The following is a 27,358-nucleotide window of genomic DNA, read 5'->3' on the forward strand; positions in this document are numbered from 1 at the left end:
GGGGCCAATTGTTTGCTCCGAATTAGTTGAAATTTTGCATGGGGAGTAGAATTAGCATTGTAACTATGCGTGCCAATTTTGGTTGAAATCGGTGCAGATTTAGATATATCTCCCATATATAGCTTTCGCCCGATTTGCACTCATATGACCACAGAGGCCAATTTTTAACTCCGATTTAGTTGGAATTTTGCACAGGGAGTAGAATTAGCATTGTAGCTATATGTGCTAAATTTGGTTGAAATCGGTTCAGATTTAGATATATCTCCCATATATAGCTTTCGCCCGATTTACACTCATATGACCACAGAGGCCAATTTTTTGCTCCGATTTAGTTGAAATTTTGCACAGGGAGTAGAATTAGCATTGTAGCTATGCGTGCCTAATTTGGTTGAAATCGGTTCAGATTTAGATATATCTCCCATATATAGCTTTCGCCCGATTTACACTCATATGACCATAGAGGCCCATTTTTTGCTCCGATTTAGTTGAAATTTTGCACAGAGAGTAGAATTAGCATTGTTGCTATGCGTGCCAAATTTGGTTGAAATCGGTTCAGATTTAGATATAGCTCCCATATATATGTTTTTCTGATTTCGACAAAAATGGTCAAAATACCAACATTTTCCTTGTAAAATCGCCACTGCTTAATCGAAAAGTTGTAAAAATGACTCTAATTTTCCTAAACTTCTAATACATATATATCGAGGAATAAATCATAAATAAACTTTTGCGAAGTTTCCTTAAAATTGCTTCAGATTTCAATGTTTCCCATATTTTTATACCCTTCACCACTACTGTGGTACAAGGTATAATAAGTTTGTGCATTTGTATGTAACGCCAAGAAGGAGTAATCATAGACCAACCTTTTAGTATACGGATCGGCTTAGAATTAAATTCTGAGTTGATTTAGCGATGTCCGTCTGTCTGTCTGTCTGTCCGTCTGTCTGTCCGTCTGTCTGTCTGTTTGTCTGTCTGTCTGTCTGTCTGTTGATGTATTTTTGTGTGCAAAGTACAGCTCGCAGTTTTAGTCGGATTGTCCTAAAATTTGGTATAGGGTCCTGTTTCGGCTCAAAGACGATCCCTATTGATTTTGGAAAAAATCGGTTCAGATTTAGATATAGCTGCCATATATATTTTTCACCGATCTGGTCATAATTGGCGTGTATATCAACCGATCTTCCTCAAATTCCGTACATCCGAATATTTTATGAGTCTCGTAAAACTTGCAAAATATCAGCCAAATCGGTTCAGATTTAGATATAGCTCCCATATATAGCTTTCGCCCGATTTACACTCATTTGCCCACAGAGGCCAATTTTTAACTCCGATTTAGTTGAAATTTTGCACAGGGAGTATAATTAGCATTGTAGCTATGCGTGCCTAATTTGGTTGAAATCGGTTCAGATTCAGATATATCTCCCATATATAGCTTTCGCCCGATTTACACTCATATGACCATAGAGGCCCATTTTTGGCTCCGATTTAGTTGAAATTTTGCACAGAGAGTAGAATTAGCATTGTTGCTATGCGTGCCAAATTTGGTTGAAATCGGTTCAGATTTAGATATAGCTCCCATATATATGTTTTTCTGATTTCGACAAAAATGGTCAAAATACCAACATTTTCCTTGTTAAATCGCCACTGCTTAGTCGAAAAGTTGTAAAAATGACTCTAATTTTCCTAAACTTCTAATACATATATATCGAGCAATAAATCATAAATAAACTTTTGCGAAGTTTCCTTAAAATTGCTTCAGATTTCAATGTTTCCCATATTTTTTTATTTACTAACATTGTGTTCCACCCTAGTCCATTAGCCGACTTAAATTTTGAGTCTATAGGTTTTGTAGGAGTCTACCAAATTCTGTCCAGATCGAGTGATATTTAAATGTATGTATTTGGGACAAACCTTTATATATATCACCCAACACATTTGACAAATGTGATATGGTATCGAAAATTTAGATCTACAAAGTGGTGCAGGGTATAATATAGTCGGCCCCGCCCGACTTTAGACTTTCCTTACTTGTTTTTTACTATTTTAGCTTAACCAAGAAGACCGTGTATAAAAAGAATTTTTTTCTGAATATATATCTTTAATTTTATTAAACTTTGTCGTTTCAACTCAGACTTTTATTTTGCTTCCGTTTTACAGGCTCATCTGCGTTTAGATCGCCGCGTCAGCCGGCAAGAACGTAAAATTATAATTCAAGATCTTTTAGAACGCACCGGTCTCATGGCAGCTGCAAATTCCCGCATTGGATCAGGCGATGATGAAAAAGTTTTATCTGGAGGTGAACGTAAACGCTTGGCCTTCGCCGTAGAGTTACTCAACAATCCGGTGATTTTATTCTGCGACGAACCCACCACCGGTTTGGATTCTTATAGTGCTCAACAGTTAGTGCAAACTCTGTATGAATTGGCCAAGAAAGGCACAACTATTCTGTGTACCATACATCAGCCTTCCTCGCAATTGTTCGATATGTTCAATAATGTCCTCTTACTTGCCGATGGGAGAGTAGCCTTCACGGGATCCCCACAAAATGCTTTGGAGTTTTTTGCCGAACACGGTTATCCTTGCCCCGAAGCATACAATCCGGCAGACTTTCTAATTGGTGTGCTAGCTACCGATCCTGGTTATGAACAGGCCTCTCAGAGATCGGCTCAATATATATGCGATTTATTTGCGGTTAGTTCGGCAGCCAAGCAAAGAGATATGCTGGTGAATCTGGAAATTCATATGGCAGAGAGTGGCGACTATCCCTTCGATACGGAATTCGATGACTTCAAAGCGGCAATATGGGGCAAAAAACTTTTAGTCATTTGGTATCGCTACACCTTGAGCCTATTGCGAGACCCCCGATTGCAATGGATGAGATTTTTGCAAAAAATGGCCATGGCCATAATTATTGGCCTGTGTTTTGCTGGGACCACCCAACTTGATCAAATGGGGGTGCAAGCTGTCCAAGGAGCCTTGTTCGTTATGATCTCAGAGAATACATTTAATCCCATGTACACAGTGCTCAATGTTTTCCCTCAAGGATTTCCTCTGTTCATGCGTGAAACCCGTGCTGGAACGTATTCCACAGCCCAGTATTACATAGGCACCATTGGGGCCATGGTAAGCGCAAATATCCTCGTATTGTGGAAAGAATTTAATGCGATTTATTCATTTCAGTTACCTGGTATGGTCCTGGAGCCATTTGTATTCGTTATCATTTGCTACTTTGTGGCTGGATTACGACCAACGTTCTTTGCTTTTGTGATTACGTCCATAGCTGTTGTCCTGGTAATGAATGTATCGACTGCGTGTGGTTGTTTCTTTTCCACGGCTTTTAATTCGCTACCATTTGCCATGGCCTATTTGGTACCAATTGACTACATTATCATGATAACCTCTGGCATTTTCATACAAATCAGGTAAGAGTGCCTCAACAGATGTGGAAATCAATTTGAGTAGAACTGCTGCTCAAATTGAAAAATGAATGACAATACAATGGCTACGTCGAATATTAGATGTTGTATTTTCCAACCAATTTCCACAAAATTCAGTCCAAGGTTATGAGAAAGGACATTTTTTTATAGTGAAGTCAGGACGTTTCACATTGCGGTGAATCCACTTAGAATTGCTTTGAAACACTTAGAAATGTCACCAGCATTACTGAGAGACAGTTGCTCCCTCTGCTCCAAGTGATTTTCAAATAAATCGGAGTAATTTTTCTTAATATACTTAAGAAAAAGTCCCCATTCAAGTATTATGTACTGAACTCCAGTCATTGGACTATCCTTCCGTAATCTACAGGAGAAATACTATCTACCAGAAATATTAAATGTAGACCCCATAAAATATATACCGATCGACTCGGAATCACCTTCTGAGTGGATCGATCCCTTGTGTCCGTCCGTCCATGTATTTGGTCTTCGCAGGATTCCGATTTTGATGAAATTTGGTACACAGTGGCTTTTTGGCACATGGACGAATGACATTGATTTTGGAAAAAATCGGATCAAATTTAGATATAGCACTCATACCCAGCAAAAACAGTGTCGCCAAGAAAGTAGTACAAATGTTCCTTTTGGAACCGAAAGTGTTGCAAAATTCTAGCAGAAGCGATGAATTTAACTTGGACTTGTCATAGGACGGATGTCCACTATTTCAACAGCCGCTGCACAGTGGTTCAAAATCGTTTTTTATACCATAAACCACATAGTGGTCAGGGTATAATAAGTTTGATCTGCCAAAAAATGTGCTAAAATGTTGATTTTAGACCCCATAAAATATATACCGATCGACTCAGAATCACCTCCTGAGTCGATCTAGCGCTTGGTGTCCGTCCGTACAGGAAGTTTTTTGGACACAAGGACGAACGGTATTGAATTTGGAAGAAATCGGATCAAATTTATATATAGCTCTCATATATATGTGTCGGCCGATTTCGACAAATGGGGTTACATTGCGCTTTTTTACAAACGGATCGTCACCAAATTTGGCAAAAAATAATCTTTTTCATCGCCCTTAAAGTCTGCAAAATTTTATCCAAATTGGTTCAGATTTAGCTATAGCTCCCATATATATATATATATATATACCGCCCTATTTTTCTAAATTTGACCATAAAACCCTTACTTATCAATCGATCTTAGTCAAAGCTGACTCAATGTAATCTTCTATAGCACTAATTATATGTGCAAAAAATCATGGAAATCGGTTTAGATTTAGCTATAGCTCCCATTTATATGTACCGCCCGATTTTTCTAAATTTGGCTATAAAACCCTTATTGATCAACCGATAGTACTCAAAGTTGGCCAAATGTAATCTTCTATAGCACTAACTGTATGTGCAAAATTTCATCGAAATCGGTTCAGATTGAGATATAGCTCCCATATATATGTGTAGCACGATTTTCCCAAATTTGGCCATAGAACCCTTATTTATTAAGCGATCTTACTCAAAGTTGGCTAGATCCAGTCCTCTATAGTACTAACAGTATGTGCAAAATTTCATCGAAATCGGTTCAGATGAATATATAGCTCCCATGTATGTATCGCCCGATTTTGAAAAATTTGCCCCTAATAACCTTATGTTTGACCATACATATTTGTTTTCTAGGTTATATACGTTGTATTTTCATGTTTCAATATAATAAAGTACTTAGAACCATTTTTATACCCTTCACCACTACTGTGGTACAGGGTATAATAAGTTTGTGCATTTGTATGTAACGCCAAGGAATAGTGGTCATAGACCCATCTTTTAGTATACCGATCGGCTTAGAATTAAATTCGATGTCCGTCTGTCTGTCTGTCTGTCTGTCTGTCTGTCTGTCTGTCTGTCTGTCTGTCTGTCCGTCTGTCTGTATATGTAATTTTGTGCACAAAGTACAGCTCGCAATTTAAGTCCGATCGTCCTCAAATTTGGCATAGGGCCGTTTCTTGGGACAGAGACAATCGCTATTGGTTTTGGAAAAAATCGGTTCAGATTTAGATATAGCTGCCATATATATTTATCCCCGATTTGGTCATAGTTAGCGTGTTTCACAACCGATTTTCTTGAAATACCGTACATCGAAATATTTTATGAATCTCGAAAATCTTGCAAAATATCAGCCAAATCGGTTCAGATTTAGATATAGCTCCCATATATATCTTTCGTCCGATTTAGACTCATATGACCACAGAGGCCAAAGTTTACTACCGATCTTCGTGAAATTTTGCACAGAGGGTAGAATTGACATTTTACCAATGCTTGGTAAATTTAATTGAAATCGGTTCAAATTTAGATATAGCTCCCATATATATCTTTCGTCCGATTTGAACTTATATGGCCACAAAAGCCAGAGTTTTGCCGTGATTTGCTTCAAATTTTGCACAAGGGGTACGTTTAATAGTATCGTTAATTGTGTCAAATTTTGTTAAAATCGGTTCAGACTTAGATATAGCTCATATATATATCTTTCGCCCGATTTGGAGTTATATGGTCTCAAAAGCCAGAGTTTTGCCCTGACTTACTTCAAATTTTGCACAAGCGGTACTTTTAACGATACTATTGTATGTTCCAAATATGGTGACAATCGATGCAGATTTAGATATAGCTCCCATATATATCTTTCGTCCGATTTGAACTTATATGGCCTCAAAATCCAGGGTTTTGCGTGATTTGCTTCAAATTTCGCACAAGGAGTACGTTTAGTAGTATCGGTAATTGTGACAAATTTGGTTAAAATCGGTTCAGATTTAGATATGGCTCCAATATATATCTTCCGTCCGATTTGCACTCATATGACCAGGGGGGCCAAAGTTATACTCCCATTTATGTGAAATTTCGCATAGATAGCAGAATTATTATTCTAACTATACATGTCAAATTTAGTCAAAATCGGTTCAGATTATATATAGCTCCCATATATACGTACACCAGAGTTGGGGAAATATGGTAGACTGTCACACATTTTACACATTTTCAATGGAAGTTTCCTCCAATTAACTGGATAGCGTTAGCCGTTAATTCTAGAGATTTTGTAGAAGTAAAAAATTGTCTCTTTTATATAGCTTCCGGCAAATGTGAAGTAGTTGAGATGGTAAAACAAATTTTGGCCTACATAGGGGTGAAGGGTATAATATAATCGGCCCCGCCCGACTTTAGACTTTACTTACTTGTTGTATTGTAAAATTTGTTTAAATTTAACGAAAATATTGTAGGGAAAATTGTTGGGGAATGTATGGGAAAGTAGGGAACTTTTTTTTTCGTTGTAAGGTAAACCGAACATTTTCCCTGGCAACACTGACTATGAGCTATAGTCAGATTGAGACAAAGCACCCATAAACATGTACCCTTTAATTTTCTTAAATATGCAACTGCGGTTTATCTCCCAGACCTATATCAATGTTACCCCACAAATGCTTATGATTACTAATTCAGTAAGGGTGGTATGATATAGGGTATTATATAGTCGATTTACCCTACAAGGACAAAAAAGGTTCCCTAATCTCCCATACATTCCCAAACCATTTTCCCTACAATATTTTCGATAAATTTAAACAAATTTTATAAAACAAAAATGGTTCTAAGTACTTTATTAACTTAAAACATGAAAATGCAATGTATATAACCTAGAAAATAAATTTGTATTACCACCACTGTTGCCACAGTTGGTAGAATTCTACCAAACATAGTATTTTTTTTTTTGTTAAATCTCTATAGAAATAAAATTTTGGAAAAAGTTCCTATAAACAAATTTTTTGAGAATTTTTTCTATAGAAATAAAATTTTGATAATAAATTCCATGGAAATAAAATTTTGAGAACATTTTTTATAGAAATAATATTTTGAAAAAAATTCCTATAGAAATACAATTTTGACAAAATTTTCTATAAAAATACAATTTTGACAAAATTTTCTACAGGAATAAAGTTTTAACACAAATTTCTATAGAAATATTTGTTTGGTAGATTTGTGGTAATCTTCAAATTTTGTTCGATTTTGTTTGGCACGAGTGGTAACTGTTGTTACCACACAAATTAGAAGCCTTGCCGGCTTCCTCCTCTAGAGGAGGAAAAAAAATTATTACAAATTGTGTTGAGTGAAAATGTCCCACATTGTGGCCCTACGTCCTACAAGACGCTAAGTATTAGAAAAAAACTACATATAGGGAATATATGGGAGCTATATCTACATCTGAAACGATTTCGATGACATTTTGCACATACCTTTAGTGCTATAGAAGATAACATTTGGCCAACTTTGAGTACTATCGGTCGATAAATAAGGGTTTTATAGCCAAATTTAGAAAAATCAGGCGGTACATATATATGGGAGCTATAGCTACATCTGAACCGATTTCCATGATTTTGTGCACATCTAGTTAGTGCTATGGAATATTACATTTAGCCAACTTTGAGTAAGATCGGTTGATAAATAAGGGTTTTGTGGACAAATTTGGGAAAATCGGGTGATACATATATATGAGAGCTATATCTAAATCTGAACCGATTTGAATGAAATTTTGCAGACTTGAAGGGCGACGAAAAAGATTATTTTTTGCCAGATTAGGTGACGATCCGTTTGTAAAAAAGCGCAACGTATCCCCATTTGTCGAAATCGGGAGATACATATGTATATATGAGAGCTATATCTAAATTTGATCCGATTTCTTTCAAATTCAATAGCGTTCGTCCTTGTGACCAAAAAACTCCCTGTACTAAATTTCATCAAAAGCGAATGGAATCCCGTGAACAACAAATGCATGGACAGACGGACGGACGTACACCTAGCGCTAGATCGACTCAGGATGTGATTCTGAGTCGATCTGTATATATGTTATGGGGTCTAAAATTAATATTTCTGGTAGGCACATTTTTGGCAGATCAAACTTATTATACCCTGACCACTATGTGGTTTAGGGTATAAAAACTGAGTTGTGATGTTTTAGATGTAACAAACTTGACATCGGTCAAAATTTTAAGACGTAAGAATTTCTTCTGGTTGTAACTTAAAAGATACCGTGCGCATTTAAGGGTTAAATTATTTTTTTTTGCAAATTTTCTCTTTCTCTAAAAATATATTTTTCCATTTCAATGCATTTGCAGTACATTACCATGGGCATTTTATTGGACACAGTTTCTTTCTTGGATGCTGTATGCAAATGAAGCAATGACAATAGCACAGTGGTCTGGCATACAAAACATAAGTGAGTATCAAATACCAAAGATTATAGATTTGAGAAAGATAGGAAATTGGCTTGCGTCATACCAAATGTTGCATTTGCCAGATTGGTTTAATACATGTTTGTAATTATATATAATAAGTTTGTGCATTTGTATGTAACGCCAAGAAGGAGTAATCATAGACCACCCTTTTAGTATACGGATCGGCTTAGAATTAAATTCTGAGTCGATTTAGCGATGTCCGTCTGTCTGTCTGTCCGTCTGTCTGTCTGTCTGTCTGTCTGTTGATGTATTTTTGTGTGCAAAGTACAGCTCGCAGTTTTAGTCCGATTGTCCTAAAATTTGGTATAGGGTCTTATTTCGGCTCAAAGACGATCCCTATTGATTCAGATTTAGATATAGCTGTCATATGTATTTTTCACCGATCTGGTCATAATTGGCGTGTATATCAACCGATCTTCCTCAAATTCCGTACATCCGAATATTTTATGGGTCTCGAAAAACTTGCAAATATCAGCCAAATCGGTTCAGATTAGATATAGCTCCCATATATAGCTTTCGCCCGATTTACACTCATTTGCCCACAGAGGCCAATTTTTTGCTCCGATTTAGTTGAAATTTTGCATAGGGAGTAGAATTAGCATTGTAACTATGCGTGCCAAATTTGGTGAAATCGGTTCAGATTTAGATATAGCTCCCATATATAGCTTTCGCCCGATTTACACTCATTTGCTCACAGAGGCCAATTTTTAACTCCGATTTAGTTGAAATTTTGCACAGGGAGTAGAATTAGCATTGTAACTATGCGTGCCAAATTTGGTTGAAATCGGTTCAGATTTGGATATATCTCCCATATATAGCTTTCGCCCGATTTACACTCATATGACCACAGAGGCCAATTTTTAACTCCGATTTAGTTGAAATTTTGAACAGGGAGTAGAATTAGCATTGGAGCTATGCGTGCCAAATTTGGTTGAAATCGGTTCAGATTTAGATATATCTCCCATATATAGCTTTCGCCCGATTTACACTCATATGTCCACAGAGGCGAATTTTTAACTCCGATTTAGTTGAAATTTGGCACAGGGAGTAGAATTATCATTGTTGCTATGCGTGCCAAATTTGGTTGAAATCGGTTCAGATTTAGATATAGCTCCCATATATAGCTTTCGCCCGATTTACACTCATATGACCACAGAGGCCAATTTTTAACTCCGATTTAGTTGAAATTTTGCACAGGGAGGAGAATAAGCATTGTTGCTATGCGTGCCAAACTTGGTTGAAACCGGTTCAGATTTAGATATAGCTGTCATATATATTTTTCACCGATCTGGTCATAATTGGCGTGTATATCAACCGATCTTCTTCAAGTTCCGTACATCCGAATATTTTATGGGTCTCGAAAAACTTGCAAAATATTAGCCAAATCGGTTCAGATTTAGATATAGCTCCCATATATAGCTTTCGCCCGATTTACACTCATTTGCCCACAGAGACCAATTTTTTGCTCCGATTTAGTTGAAATTTTGCACAGGGAGTAGAATTAGCATTGTTACTATGCGTGCCAAATTTGGTTGAAATCGGTTCAGATTTAGATATAGCTCCCATATATAGCTTTCGCCCGATTTACACTCATTTGCCCACAGAGGCCAATTTTAACTCCGATTTAGTTGAAATTTTGCACAGGGAGTAGAATTAGCATTGTAACTATGCGTGCCAAATTTGGTTTAAATCGGTTCAGATTTGGATATATCTCCCATATATAGCTTTCGCCCGATTTACACTCATATGAACTCAGAGGCCAATTTTTAACTCCGATTTAGTTGAAATTTTGAACAGGGAGTAGAATTAGCATTGTAGCTATGCGTGCCAAATTTGGTTGAAATCGGTTCAGATTTAGATATATCTCCCATATATAGCTTTCGCCCGATTTACACTCATATGTCCACAGAGGCCAATTTTTATCTACGATTTAGTTGAAATTTTACACAGAGAGTAGAATTAGCATTGTTGCTAGGCGTGCCAAATTTGGTTGAAATCAGTTCAGATTTAGATATAGCTCCCATATATAGCTTTCGCCCGATTTACACTCATATGACCACAGAGGCCAATTTTAACTCCGATTTAGTTGAAATTTTGCACAGGGAGGAGAATAAGCATTGTTGCTATGCGTGCCAAACTTGGTTGAAATCGTTTCAGATTTAGATATAGCTCCCATATATATGTTTTTCTGATTTCGACAACAATGTTCAAAATACCATCATTTTCCTTGTTAAATCGCCACTGCTTAGTCGAAAAGTAGTAAAAATGACTCTAATTTTCCTAAACTTCTAATACATATATATCGAGCGATAAATCATAAATAAACTTTTTCGAAGTTTCCTTAAAATTGCTTCAGATTTAAACGTTTCCCATATTTTTTACTAACATTGTGTTCCACCCTAGTGCATTAGCCGACTTAAATTTTGAGTCTATAGATTTTGTAGAAGTCTATCAAATTCTTCCAGATCGAGTGATATTTAAATGTATGTATTTGGGACAAACCTTTATATATAGCCCCCAACACATTTGACGGATGTGATATGGTATCGAAAATTTAGATCTACAAAGTGGTGCAGGGTATAATATAGTCGGCCCCGCCCTACTTTAGGCTTTCCTTACTGGTTTTTTAAATGAAAAATTTAATTTTCTTAATGAAGCAATGTTAAATTTTAGGCAACAAGAAAAAAAATACAATTTCCCCTTTATAGAAATTTATTTCGTGCACTTAATTTCTTTTTATTTGAATTTTAATGCTATGCCGATACTTTTCGAATACGCGTTGGGTTCGAGTATTAAACTAATCTGGTAAATGGTTCGATCTCCTCAGTAGCTAATTTCCTATCTTCCTACAATTTTAATCTTTGGCAAATACTATTCTAATTATCATTAATGTTGAAGAGTCGTAACACTATGCTAGTTTCCTACTGCAGCACGGTGGGGTATATTTAATATTTATCAATATATATTTTTTAATTTTTTTTTGGTATCACTAGAATTCGCTCGCCCCTCTGCCTGACCTTAAAATTCTATTGAACTTAAAACAAAATTATTGAAATTCAATGATTTTTTTGTAAACAAAAATTTCAAATATGAGTTTTACTCGAAACGTGGTACAATTTGTACTTTAAGTCGGGTCTTAATTTGGAATTATAGCTTACACGTTTTTTAAGGACGAAAAAAAAAATCCAACTTGTTTCCCAATATAAAGTACACAAAACTGAAATGTTGCGTCTTTAATGCATACATCAATCCCTCGAGTTACGTCGCCGCGGTTTACGTTGTTTCGATTTATGTCGTCAAATTTTTTGTTCCATCCAACTTCGATTTACGTCGCTATTCGATTTACGTCGTCGATTTTTTTTGTTCCATCCAACTTCGTTTCGCGTCGGCATTCGATTCTCGTAGTCTCAGTTGTTTACCATTTAAAGGGTGATTTGTTAAGAGCTTGATTAATTTTTTAAAAAAAAAACGCATGAAATTTGCAAAATCTCATCGGTTCTTTATTTGAAACGTTAGATTGGTCCATGACATTTACTTTTTGAAGATAATTTCATTTAAATGTTGACCGCGGCTGCGTCTTAGGTGGTCCATTCGGAAAGTCCAATTTTGGGCAACTTTTTCGAGCATTTCGGCCGGAATAGCCCGAATTTCTTCGGAAATGTTGTCTTCCAAAGCTGGAATAGTTGCTGGCTTATTTCTGTAGACTTTAGACTTGACGTAGCCCCACAAAAAATAGTCTAAAGGCGTCAAATCGCATGATCTTGGTGGCCAACTTACCGGTCCATTTCTTGAGATGAATTGTTCTCCGAAGTTTTCCCTCAAAATGGCCATAGAATCGCGAGCTGTGTGGCATGTAGCGCCATATTGTTGAAACCACATGTCAACCAAGTTCAGTTCTTCCATTTTTGGCAACAAAAAGTTTGTTAGCATCGAACGATAGCGATCGCCATTCACCGTAACGTTGCGTCCAACAGCATCTTTGAAAAAATACGGTCCAATGATTCCACCAGCGTACAAACCACACCAAACAGTGCATTTTTCGGGATGCATGGGCAGTTCTTGAACGGCTTCTGGTTGCTCTTCACTCCAAATGCGGCAATTTTGCTTATTTACGTAGCCATTCAACCAGAAATGAGCCTCATCGCTGAACAAAATTTGTCGATAAAAAAGCGGATTTTCTGCCAACTTTTCTAGGGCCCATTCACTGAAAATTCGACGTTGTGGCTCGTTAGTAAGTCTATTCATGATGAAATGTCAAAGCATACTGAGCATCTTTCTCTTTGACACCATGTCTGAAATCCCACGTGATCTGTCAAATACTAATGCATGAAAATCCTAACCTCAAAAGAATCACCCTTTATAAGTAAAAGCAGGGGAATCCTAGTTTTTAACTCTGTACACGTATAGCATTTGATTTACTTCTATGTGTGTGTAGCTTTTCAATCATGAATGCATCTCGGACAGCGGACTTAGGTGTAAGTTTGACCAATTTTTAATTCGGTTTACGTCGTTTCGATTAATGTTGTCAAATTTGGGAACATCACGGTAAATCGATATATTACTGTACTCAGTGCAATTCTTCGCTTCTTTAGGTCGGAATCAATACAAAATCATTAGACAAAATCTGTGGAACCGTTCAAGCTTCTTTTCAGTATAAATTCTATGGATGAATTTATATTTGTTTGTTAAGCTTTTCAGAGATGTTTTGCACAAAGTTGCAAAACACACATCGATTTCAACTGCTGGCCACCTGACAGATTTGATGAAGTCCCTATCAATTAAAAAACTCTATAAAACGACATTGCTCTCCTTACTTTATAGAATAAAATTTATACACATAAAATAAATATATAACTTTTCTTTGGGGACTTTTCATGAAAAAAAATATTTCTTTAGGGATATACTTTCGCAATTTTGGGGATCGTTCTCAAAAAACCCTGCCAACCGTGCTTTAAATTTAAATGTAGAAGGTGATCATGTGATGGACATAGTGTACCTCATGTTTCGATATCTGGTCGGGGAAGGGGACCTCACTTGATTGCGTGAATTTTGGATTTAAATGTTCCAATTTGTTTTGGTTTTGTTTGTTTGAAATTTTTAGTCAAGGTTAGTGATGGCCTCCCATTTGCACGACTTTTTTATAGTGTTGTGAAAAAACTAATGAAAATTTACAGAGGAAGGTGGTGGATGGGGCCGTATGAAATTAATCCACCAAAGGTTTTGTCTTTACACTAATAATTTTGGTATTAATTCCAAGTCAAAGAAGCGGGAAATTCAAGTAAGGACACATTTAAGACAAAATTCCTTTTTAAATTTGAGTTTTGCGTACTTGATTCTACATAGAAAAAGACAAGTAAGGAAAGTCTAAAGTCGGGCGGGGCCGACTATATTATACCCTGCACCACTTTGTAGATCTAAATTTTCGATACCATATCACATCCGTCAAATGTGTTGGGGTCTATATATAAAGGTTTGTCCCAAATCCATACATTTAAATATCACTCGATCTGGACAGAATTTGATAGACTTCTACAAAATCTATAGACTCAAAATTTAAGTCCGCACTAGGGTGGACCACAATGTTAGTAAAAACAAGTAAGGAAAGTCTAAAGTCGGGCGGGGCCGACTATATAATACCCTGCACCACTTTGTAGATCTAAATTTTCGATACCATATCACATCCGTCAAATGTGTTGGGGGCTATATATAAAGGTTTGTCCCAAATACATACATTTAAATATCACTCGATCTGGAAGAATTTGATAGACTTCTACAAAATCTATAGACTCAAAATTCAAGTCGGCTAATGCACTACGGTGGAACACAATGTTAGTAAAAAAATATGGGAAACGTTTAAATCTGAAGCAATTTTAAGGAAACTTCGAAAAAGTTTATTTATGATTTATATCTCGATATATATGTATTAGAAGTTTAGGAAAATTAGAGTCATTTTTACTACTTTTCGACTAAGCAGTGGCGATTTAACAAGGAAAATGATGGTATATTGAACATTGTTGTCGAAATCAGAAAAACATATATATGGGAGCTATATCTAAATCTGAACCGATTTCAACCAAGTTTGGCACGCATAGCAACAATGCTTATTCTCCTCCCTGTGCAAAATTTCAACTAAATCGGAGTTAAAAATTGGCCTCTGTGGTCATATGAGTGTAAATCGGGCGAAAGCTATATATGGGAGCTATATCTAAATCTGAACCGATTTCAACCAAATTTGGAACGCATAGCAACAATGCTAATTCTACTCCCTGTGCAAAATTTCAACTAAATCGGAGTTAAAAATTGGCCTCTGTGGACATATGAGTGTAAATCGGGCGAAAGCTATATATGGGAGATATATCTAAATCTGAACCGATTTCAACCAAATTTGGCACGCATAGCTACAATGCTAATTCTACTCCCTGTTCAAAATTTCAACTAAATCGGAGTTAAAAATTGGCCTCTGTGGTCATATGAGTGTAAATCGGGCGAAAGCTATATATGGGAGATATATCCAAATCTGAACCGATTTCAACCAAATTTGGCACGCATAGTTACAATGCTAATTCTACTCCCTGTGCAAAATTTCAACTATATCGGAGTTAAAAATTGGCCTCTGTGGGCAAATGAGTGTAAATCGGGCGAAAGCTATATATGGGAGCTATATCTAAATCTGAACCGATTTCAACCAAATTTGGCACGCATAGCAACAATGCTAATTCTACTCTCTGTGTAAAATGTCAACTAAATCGTAGTTAAAAATTGGCCTCTGTGGACATATGAGTGTAAATCGGGCGAAAGCTATATATGGGAGATATATCTAAATCTGAACCGATTTCAACCAAATTTAGCACGCATAGCTACAATGCTAATTCTACTCCCTGTTCAAAATTTCAACTAAATCGGAGTTAAAAATTGGCCTCTGTGTTCATATGAGTGTAAATCGGGCGAAAGCTATATATGGGAGATATATCCAAATCTGAACCGATTTCAACCAAATTTGGCGCGCATAGTTACAATGCTAATTCTACTCCCTGTGCAAAATTTCAACTAAATCGGAGTTAAAAATTGGCCTCTGTGGGCAAATGAGTGTAAATCGGGCGAAAGCTATATATGGGAGCTATATCTAAATCTGAACCGATTTCAACCAAATTTGGCACGCATAGTAACAATGCTAATTCTACTCCCTGTGCAAAATTTCAACTAAATCGGAGCAAAAAATTGGTCTCTGTGGGCAAATGAGTGTAAATCGGGCGAAAGCTATATATGGGAGCTATATCTAAATCTGAACCGAATTGGCTAATATTTTGCAAGTTTTTCGAGACCCATAAAATATTCGGATGTACGGAACTTGAGGAAGATCGGTTGATATACACGCCAATTATGACCAGATCGGTGAAAAATATATATGACAGCTATATCTAAATCTGAACCGATTTTTTCCAAAATCAATAGGGATCGTCTTTGAGCCGAAACAGGACTCTGTACCAAATTTTAGGACAATCGGACTAAAACTGCGAGCTCTACTTTGCACACAAAAATACATCAACAGACAGACAGACAGACGGACAGACAGACAGACGGACATCGCTAAATCGACTCAAAATTTTATTCTAAGCCGATCCGTATACTAAAAGGTTAGTCTATGATTACTCCTTCTTGGCGTTACATACAAATGCACAAATTTATTATACCCTGTACCACAGTAGTGGTTAAGGGTATAAATATGGGAAACGTTTAAATCTGAAGCAATTTTAAGGAAACTTCGAAAAAGTTTATTTATGATTTATCGCTCGATATATATGTATTAGAAGTTTAGGAAAATTAGAGTCATTTTTACTACTTTTCGACTAAGCAGTGGCGATTTAACAAGGAAAATGATGGTATTTTGAACATTGTTGTCGAAATCAGAAAAACATATATATGGGAGCTATATCTAAATCTGAAACGATTTCAACCAAGTTTGGCACGCATAGCAACAATGCTTATTCTCCTCCCTGTGCAAAATTTCAACTAAATCGGAGTTAAAAATTGGCCTCTGTGGTCATATGAGTGTAAATCGGGCGAAAGCTATATATGGGAGCTATATCTAAATCTGAACCGATTTCAACAAAATTTGGCACGCATAGCAACAATGCTAATTCTACTCCCTGTTCAACTAAATCGGAGCAAAAAATTGGTCTCTGTGGGCAAATGAGTGTAAATCGGGCGAAAGCTATATATGGGAGCTATATCTAAATCTGAACCGATTTGGCTGATATTTTGCAAGTTTTTCGAGACCCATAAAATATTCGAATGTACGGAATTTGAGGAAGATCGGTTGATATACACGCCAATTATGACCAGATCGGTGAAAAATATATATGACAGCTATATCTAAATCTGAACCGATTTTTTCCAAAATCAATAGGGATCGTCTTTGAGCCGAAATAGGACCCTGTACCAAATTTTAGGACAATCGGACTAAAACTGCGAGCTGTACTTTGCACACAAAAATACATCAACAGACAGACAGACAGACGGACAGACAGACAGACAGACAGACAGACGGACATCGCTAAATCGACTCAGAATTTAATTCTAAGCCGATCCGTATACTAAAAGGTTAGTCTATGATTACTCCTTCTTGGCGTTACATACAAATGCACAAACTTATTATACCCTGTACCACAGTAGTGGTGAAGGGTATAAAAAATATGGAAAACATTTAAATCTGAAGCAATTTTAAGAAAACTTGGCAAAAGTTTATTTATGATTTATCACTCGATATATATGTATTAGAAGTTTAGGAAAATTAGAGTCATTTTTACAACTTCGCGACTAAGCAGTGGCGATTTTACAAGGAAAATGTTGGTATTTTGACCATTTTTGTCGAAATCAGAAAAACATATATATGGGAGCTATATATAAATCTGAACCGATTTCAACCAAATTTGGCACGCATAGCAACAATGCTAATTCTACTCCCTGTGCAAAATTTCAACTAAATCGGAGCAAAAAATTGGCCTCTGTGGTCATATGAGTGTAAATCGGGCGAAAGCTATATATGGGAGCTATATCTAAATCTGAACCGATTTCAACCAAATTTGTGAAATACTAATTCTACTCCCTGTGCAAAATTTCAACTAAATCGGAGTTAAAAATTGGCCTCTGTGGTCATATGAGTGTAAATCGGGCGAAAGCTATATATGGGAGATATATCTAAATCTGAACCGATTTCAACCAAATTTGGCACGCATAGCTACAATGCTAGTTCTACTCCCTGTGCAAAATTTCAACTAAATCGGAGCAAAAAATTGGTCTCTGTGGGCAAATGAGTGTAAATCGGGCGAAAGCTATATATGGGAGCTATATCTAAATCTGAACCGAATTGGCTAATATTTTGCAAGTTTTTCGAGACCCATAAAATATTCGGATGTACGGAACTTGAGGAAGATCGGTTGATATACACGCCAATTATGACCAGATCGGTGAAAAATATATATGACAGCTATATCTAAATCTGAACCGATTTTTTCCAAAATCAATAGGGATCGTCTTTGAGCCGAAATAGGACCCTGTACCAAATTTTAGGACAATCGGACTAAAACTGCGAGCTGTACTTTGCACACAAAAATACATCAACAGACAGACAGACAGACGGACAGACAGACAGACAGACAGACAGACGGACATCGCTAAATCGACTAAGATTTTAATTCTAAGCCGATCCGTATACTAAAAGGGTGGTCTAGATTACTCCTTCTTGGCGTTACATACAAATGCACAAATTTATTATACCCTGTACCACAGTAGTGGTTAAGGGTATAAATATGGGAAACGTTTAAATCTGAAGCAATTTTAAGGAAACTTCGAAAAAGTTTATTTATGGTTTATCGCTCGATATATATGTATTAGAAGTTTAGGAAAATTAGAGTCATTTTTACTACTTTTCGACTAAGCAGTGGCGATTTAACAAGGAAAATGATGGTATTTTGAACATTGTTGTCGAAATCAGAAAAACATATATATGGGAGCTATATCTAAATCTGAAACGATTTCAACCAAGTTTGGCACGCATAGCAACAATGCTTATTCTCCTCCCTGTGCAAAATTTCAACTAAATCGGAGTTAAAAATTGGCCTCTGTGGTCATATGAGTGTAAATCGGGCGAAAGCTATATATGGGAGCTATATCTAAATCTGAACCGATTTCAACCAAATTTGTGAAATACTAATTCTACTCCCTGTGCAAAATTTCAACTAAATCGGAACAAAAAATTGACCTCTGTGGTCATATGAGTGTAAATCGGGCGAAAGCTATATATGGGAGCTATATCTAAATCTGAACCGATTTCAACCAAATTTGACACGCATAGCAATAATGCTAATTCTACTCCCTGTGCAAAATTTCAACTAAATCGGAGTTAAAAATTGGCCTCTGTGGTCCTATGAGTGTAAATCGGGCGAAAGCTATATATGGGAGATATATCCAAATCTGAACCGATTTCAACCAAATTTGGCACGCATAGGTACAATGCTAATTCTACTCCCTATGCAAAATTTCAACTAAATCGGAGCAAAAAATTGGCCTCTGTGGGCAAATGAGTGTAAATCGGGCGAAAGCTATATATGGGAGCTATATCTAAATCTAAACCGATTTGGCTGATATTTTGCAAGTTTTTCGAGACTCATAAAATATTCGGATGTACGGAATTTGAGGAAGATCGGTTGATATACACGCCAATTATGACCAGATTGGTGAAAAATATATATGGCAGCTATATCTAAATCTGAACCGATTTTTTCCAAAATCAATAGGGATCGCCTTTGAGCCGAATCAGGACCATATACCAAATTTTAGGATAATCGGACTAAAACTGCGAGCTGTACTTTGCACACAAAAATACACCAACAGACAGACAGACGGACATCGCTAAATCGACTCAGAATTTAATTCTAAGACGATCGGTATACTAAACGATGGGTCTCAGACTTTTCCTTCTTGGCGTTACATACAAATGCACAAACTTATTATACCCTGTACCACAGTAGTGGTGAAGGGTATAATAAAAATACATGCGAAATATGAAGCGAGAGAAATGTTAATGCATTTGTAGAAAAGAGCATTTATGATTTACCAGGCGATACGTATGTATTCGAGATATAGGACAATTTGAGTAACATTTGCAATTTTTGCTACTCAGCAGTGACGATTTTACAAGGATATTGGTTAGATCTTGCCAAGATATGTGGTCAAGTGTGGGCTGTGATATATTATTTGGTCAAGTCGGGCGACTAGGAGGAAACTATCCAGTCACTTGAAGGAAAATCCCATTGAAGATGGGTCTAAAATATATCGTCTACCATATTTTCCCAACTCTGGTGTATATGGGCGCTATATATAATCTGAACCGATTTTGACAAAATTTGACATAAAATTTCACGTAAATGGGAGTATAACTCTGACCCCCGTGGTCATTTGAGTGTAAATCGAGCGAAAGATATATATGGGAGCTATACCTAAATCTGAACCGATTTCAACCAAATTTGGTACACTTACCGATACTATTAAACGTACTCCTTGTGCAAAATTTGAACTAAATCACGGCAAAACTCTGGCTTTTGAGGCCATATAAGTGAAAATCGGACGAAAGATATATATGTGAGCTATATCTAAATCTGAACCGATTTCAATCAAGTTTACCAAGCATTGGTAGAATGTCAATTCTACTCTCTGTGCAAAATTTCACGAAAATCGGTAGTAAACTTTTGCCTCTGTTGCCATATGAGTCTAAATCGGACGAAAGATATATATGGGAGCTATATCTAAATCTGAACCGATTTAGCTGATATTTTGCAAGTTTCTCGACACTCATAAAATATTCGGATGTACTGAATTTGAAGAACATCGTTTGATAAACACGCAAATTATGACCAGATCGGCGATAAATATATATGGCAGCTATATCTAAATCTGAACCGATTTTTTTCCAAAATCAATAGCGATTGTGTCCCAAAAAACGATCCTATGCCAAATTTGAGGACGATCGGACTTAAACTGCGACCTGTACCTTGCGCACAAAAATACATGAACAGACAGACAGACGGACAGACAGACAGACAGACAGACAGACAGACGGACATCGCTAAATCGACTCAGAATTTAATTCTAAGACGATCGGTATTCTAAACGATGGGACTTTTCCTTCTTGGCGTTACATACAAATGCACAAACTTATTATACCCTGTACCACAGTAGTGGTGAAGGGTATAAATATGGGAAACATTTAAATCTGAAGCAATTTTAAGGAAACTTCGCAAAAGTTTATTTATCATTTATCGCTCGATATATATGTATTAGGATTTTAGGAAAATTAGAATCATTTTTACAACTTTTCGACTAAGCAGTGGCGATTTTACAAGGAAAATGTTGGTATTTTGACCATTTTTGTTGAAATAAGAAAAACATATATATGGGAGCTATATCTAAATCTGAACCGATTTCAACCAAATTGGGCACGCATTGCTGCAATGCTAATTCTACTCCCTGTGCAAAATTTCAACTAAATCGGTGTAAAAAATTGGCCTCTGTGGTCATATGGGTGTAAATCGGGCGAAAGCTATATATAAATCTACCGATTTCAATTAAATTTGACACGCATAGCTACAATGCTAAATCTACTCCCTGTGCAAAATTTCAACTAAATCGGAGCAAAAATTGGCCTCTGTGGTCATATGAGTGTAAATCGGGCGAAAGCTATAAATGGGAGATATATCTAAATCTGAACCGATTTCAAATTTGGCAAGCTTAGCTACAATGCTAATTCTACTCCCTGTGCAAAATTTCAACTAAATCGGAGCAAAAAATTGGCCTCTGTGGTCATATGATCTGAACCGATTTCTTCCAAAATCAATAGGGATCTATTCTGAGCCAAGAAAACATACTTGTGCCAAATTTGAAGTCGATTGGACTAAAACTGCGACCTAGAGTTTGATTACAAAAATGTGTTCACGTACAGACGGACATGACTATATCGACTCAGCCCACCCTGAGCAACATATGCACTATCTTATAATACCCTGTTCCACAGTGTGGCGCAGGGTATAACAAGTGCTTTGTCTCAATCTGACTATAGCTCATAGTCAGTGTTGCCAGGAAAAATGTTCGGTTTACCCTACAAGGACAAAAAAATTCCCTACTTTCCCATACATTCCCAAACAATTTTCCCTACAATATTTTCGTTAAATTAAAAAAAAAAATTCACAAAACAAAAATGGTTCTAAGTACGTTATTATCTTAAAACATGAAAATGCAACGTATCGATCAAAAATTTTATTTTTGTTTTATGTTAAATCTCTATAGAAATAAAATTCTGGAAAAAGTTTCTATAGGGTAGTTAAATTTTCAAGGGCCGATGTTGATTTTGAATAAAACACTAACTATTTAGAAAATTATTGTAATTTTATTTTATTATGATATATTGGTATTATTCAATTATGTATGAAACAAAATATCGGCCAAATGGGCGCCGCGACCTCGGTGGCACACCTTCATCCGATGGTCCAAATTTTCGATGACGCTGAGGCATAATGGAGGTTCTATGCCGTTAATGTGCCGAATTATCTCATCCTTTAGGTCTTGAATTGTTGCTGGCTTATCGACGTACACCTTTTCTTTCAAATAACCCCAAAGAAAAAAGTCCAACGGTGTCAAATCACATGATCTTGGCGGCCAATTGACATCGCCATTACGTGAGATAACGCGGCCATTGAATTTGTTGCGCAAAAGAGCCATTGTTGCGTTAGCTGTGTGGCATGTGGCACTGTCCTGCTGAAACCACATATCGTCCACATCCATAGCTTCCAATTCGGGCCATAAAAAGTTCGTTATCATCTCACGATAGCGAACACCATTCGCAGTAACTGCCTGACCGGCCTCATTTTGGAAAAAATACGGTGCGATGATGCCGCCAGCCCATAAACCGCACCAAACAGCCACTCTTTGTGGGTGCATTGGTTTTTCGACAATCACTCTTGGATTCTCATTCGCCCAAATGCGGCCGTTCTGTTTATTGACGAATCCACTGAGGTGAAAATGTGCCTCATCACTGAAGATGATTTTCTTCGAAAATTGATCATCCACTGTTGTCATTTCTTGGAACCATTTAACACGTTGTTGGATTGTGTATCTCTCCATGGTTCAAATTGAGTAAGTCTGAAATAGAGAAATGTCAAAGAAAATTCGGGAAAAAACTTGGCGTTTAGGTGTGGTTCACATTCAACATCGGTCCTTATAATTTAACAAATTTTTTTGAGAAATTTTTCTATAGAAAAAAAAATTTTGATAATAAATTCTATTGAAATAAAATTTTGAGAAAAAATTCCCTAGAAACAAAAATTTTGAGAAAATTGTTTATAGAAATAATATTTTGAAAGTTTTAATATATATATATATATATATATATATATATATATATATATATATATATATATATATATATATATATATATATATATATATATATATATATATATATATATATATATATATATATATATATATATATATATATATATATATATATATATATATATATATATATATATATATATATATATATATATATATATATATATATATATATATATATATATATATATATATATATATATATATATATATATATATATAAAGTTTTAACAAAAATTTCTATAGAAATATTTGTTTGGTAGATTTGTGGTAATTTGTAGTAATCTTAAAATTTTGTTAGTTTTTTGTTTTGGTACAAGTGGTAACTGTTGTTACCACACACATTAGCGTAGCTAGACAATTTTCCTAGGGGGGGGGGCTATAGCCCCACTAGCTAAAACTTTATAGACTGAACTTATAGGTTCAACTAATGTTTTATTTCATAAAGTTGAATAAAAAAATAGACATCAAAATAACTCGACAATCAATTTATAATAAAGCAACTAAAAGTACCCTACGGGAAATTGGTGCAAATTGCCACTGACGGACCTATCACAGAACTGCTACCTTTGCTCCCGTTAGCTGCAATTTTCACATTTAGTGAAATAAAATTATCAGAATAACCTTTTGTTCGACATATTTCAAAAGTTTTTTTTTTTTCATTTCGGGTTCGATTAGGAGCCCAAATTTAAAGAGATTTCTAAGAGTTTGTCCGAGACTGGTTCCTGAGGACCTGTTTATGGGTTGCTCCTGCTAAAGTGTCCCAGGACGTGTCCTTTGGGATGAGTCCAAGACGCGTCCTAAAATGTAAGTTTACTCCGTCAATGACAAACCCATGTTAAAGTGAACGGTCCTTTCCATACGTTTTGATCAGAACTGGGACTGGTCCATACACACCAGGGACTAGTCCTGTACCAGTTCTGTGGTTGATCCATTTCCCGTAGGGTAGTTCCAGAAAAATCGATAATATTTGAAAATATTCGAGGGAAAACGTTTCAAACAAGCGTTAATGCATTAAAAAAGTATAAAAATTATTTATTTGGGAAAATTTCACACAATTTTTAATTCACATTCAAAACACTGAATTCGGATCACACCTTAAGAAGTGATGCAAATTCATTGCAACGGCTGTTGAAACGGTGGACATTCGTTCTATGACAAGTTCATAATACATTCATCGCTTCTCCGCCAATTTTGTTCCACTTCCAGACCCAAAAAGAACATTTTCACTTCTTTTTTAGCGACGCTTTTTTGCAGCATTACTAAGATATTAATTTATGAAAGAATAGTTTTAATATCAATTACTATTATTTATTCAACTAAATCATAAGTTCAACCACAGCTTTATTTCATAAATATCAGACTTCTACCACAACCCAAGTAATTCGATTGTGCATGAAAGTCTTTAGTGGAACTTTGTGCGTAGTACGAGTATATACTTGTTTAATTTTTATAAAAATGTAAAATCGTAAATAGGTTTTCAAATTCTGGGGGAGGCTAAAATTTTTCTGGGGGGTCTAAGTCTATTAGAAAAAAAATTTCCCCTACTTCTAGCAACACTGGCTATAGTTGATATTGCACCTACGAGGTTAGTATGCCACTAATATTGAGCCCATTATTAAAAAAAATAGTATTATGGCCACATTTGTGCATATAAATGGGAGTTATATATAAACGTGAATCGATGTGGATGATATTTTGCAGGTTTGATGGATACCAGAGAAGGTTACCTTGTGGTAAGTTTGAATAAGATCGGTTAGTAAAAAAGGTCAGAAATAAAGTTATTAGGGGTAACATTTTGAAAAACGGGTAACATATATATGGGAGCTATATCTAAATCTGAAGCGATTTGGATGATATTTTGTAGGTTTGGTTGATATTCCAGTAGATTACTATTTGCTGAATTTGGATAAGATCGGTTAATAAATGAGGCCACTATGGTCAAAAATAAGGTTATTATACCCTTCACCTCTACTGTGGTACAGGGTATAATAAGTTTGTGCATTTGTATGTAACGCCAAGAAGGAAGAGTCTGAGACCCATCGTTTAGTATACCGATCGTCTTAGAATTAAATTCTGAGTCGATTTAGCGATGTCCGTCTGTCTGTCTGTCTGTCTGTCTGTCTGTCTGTCTGTCTGTCTGTCTGTCTGTCTGTCTGTCTATCTGTCTGTCTGTCTGTCTGTCTGTCTGTCCGTCTGTCTGTCTGTTCATGTATTAATAAATGAGGCCACTATGGTCAAAAATAAGGTTATTATACCCTTCACCACTACTGTGGTACAGGGTATAATAAGTTTGTGCATTTGTATGTAACGCCAAGAAGGAAGAGTCTGAGACCCATCGTTTAGTATACCGATCGTCTTAGAATTAAATTCTGAGTCGATTTAGCGATGTCCGTCTGTCTGTCTGTCTGTCTGTCTGTCTGTCTATCTGTCTGTCTGTCTGTCTGTCTGTCTGTCTGTCTGTCTGTCCGTCTGTCTGTCTGTTCATGTATTTTTGTGCGCAAAGTACAGGTCGCAGTTTAAGTCCGATCGTCCTCAAATTAGGCATAGGGTCGTTTTTTGGGACAAAGACAATCGCTATTGATTTTGGAAAAAATCTGTCAGATTTAGATATAGCTGCCATATATATTTATCCCCAATCTGGTCATAATTGGCGTGTTTATCAACCGATGTTCCTCAAATTCAGTACGTCCGAATAGTTCATGAGTCTCGAAAAACTTGCAAAATATCACCTAAATCGGTTCAGATTTAGATATAGCTCCCATATATATCTTTCGTCCGATTTAGACTCATGTGACCACAGAGGCCAAAGTTTACTTTCGATTTTCGTGAAATTTTGCATAAAGAGTAGAATTGATATTCTACCAATGCTTGGTAAATTTGATTGAAATCGGTTGAGATTTAGATATAGCTCCCATATATAGCTCTCGTCCGATTTAGATTCATATGACCACAGAGGCCAAAGTTTACTACCGATTTACGTGAAATTTTGCATAAAGAGTAGAATTGACATTCTACCAATGCTTGGTAAATTTGATTGAAATCGGTTTAGATTTAGATATAGCTCCCATATATATCTTTTGTCCGATTTGAACTTATATGACCTCAAAAGCCAGAGTTTTGCCGTGCTTTGGACCAAATTTTGCACAAGGAGTACGTTTAACAGTGTCGGTAAGTGTGCTAAATTTGGTTGAAATCGGTTAAGATTTAGATATAGTTCCCATATATATCTTTCGCCCGATTTATACTCAAATGGCCACGGGGGCCAAAGTTAAACTCCCATTTACGTGAAATTTTGCAGAGACAACAGAATTATTATTCTAACTATGCATGTCAAATTTAGTCGAAATCGCTTCAGATTATATATAGCTCCCATTATATGTACACCAGAGTTGGGAAAATATGGTAGACTATTTCATATTTTAGACCCATTTTCAATGGGATTTTCCTCCAATTGACTGCATAGTTCCACGGAGAATATATTTAATTTGGTTCAGAATTAGATATATTCATTCTTCCGGTTTATACAAATATGGCCAAATACCCACATTTTGCACAAAATTCTGTAATGATTTCCACATATTTTAGTCATATCATACACACTGTAATGCCAGACTTTCCACAGAACGGTTGAGTTTTAAATAAGGCTCCATGTCACCCAACTTGACCAAATAGTATATCACAACCTACACTTGACCACATATCTTGGCAAGATCTAAACAATATCCTTGTAAAATCGTCACTGCTGAGTAGCAAAAATTGTAAATGTTACTCAAATTGTCCTATATCTCGAATACATAAATATCGCCTGATAAATCGCAAATGCTCTTTTGTACAATTACATCAAAATTTCTTTCGCTTCATATTTCCCATATTTATACCCTTCACCACTACTGTGGTACAGGGTATAATAAGTTTGTGCATTTGTATGTAACGCCAAGAAGGAGTAATCACAGACCAACCTTTTAGTATACGGATCGGCTTAAAATTAAATTCTGAGTCGATTTAGCGATGTCCGTGTGTCTGTCTGTTGATGTATTTTTGTGTGCAAAGTACAGCTCGCAGTTTTAGTCCGATTGTCCTAAAATTTGGTATAGGGTCCTGTTTCGGCTCAAAGACAATCGCTATTGATTTTGGAAAAAATCGGTTCTGATTTAGATATAGCTGCCATATGTATTTTTCACCGATCTGGTCATAATTGGCC

General features: G+C 36.1%; 1 protein-coding gene across 1 annotated transcript in view; it reads left to right on the top strand.

Moving 5' to 3' along the window:
* Nucleotides 1-27,358, top strand: part of st (ATP-binding cassette transporter scarlet) — a 58,690-nt gene that overhangs the window by 25,573 nt on the left and 5,759 nt on the right. The window contains exons 4-6 of the mRNA XM_075306213.1: nt 2,155-3,120; nt 3,178-3,419; nt 8,587-8,687. Of these exons, the coding sequence (XP_075162328.1) occupies nt 2,155-3,120; nt 3,178-3,419; nt 8,587-8,687 (1,309 nt within the window). The remainder of the gene's footprint in view (nt 1-2,154; nt 3,121-3,177; nt 3,420-8,586; nt 8,688-27,358) is intronic.

The sequence above is a fragment of the Haematobia irritans genome, chromosome 4 (genome assembly GCF_050003625.1).
Source record: "Haematobia irritans isolate KBUSLIRL chromosome 4, ASM5000362v1, whole genome shotgun sequence".
Lineage (NCBI taxonomy): Eukaryota > Metazoa > Arthropoda > Insecta > Diptera > Muscidae > Haematobia > Haematobia irritans.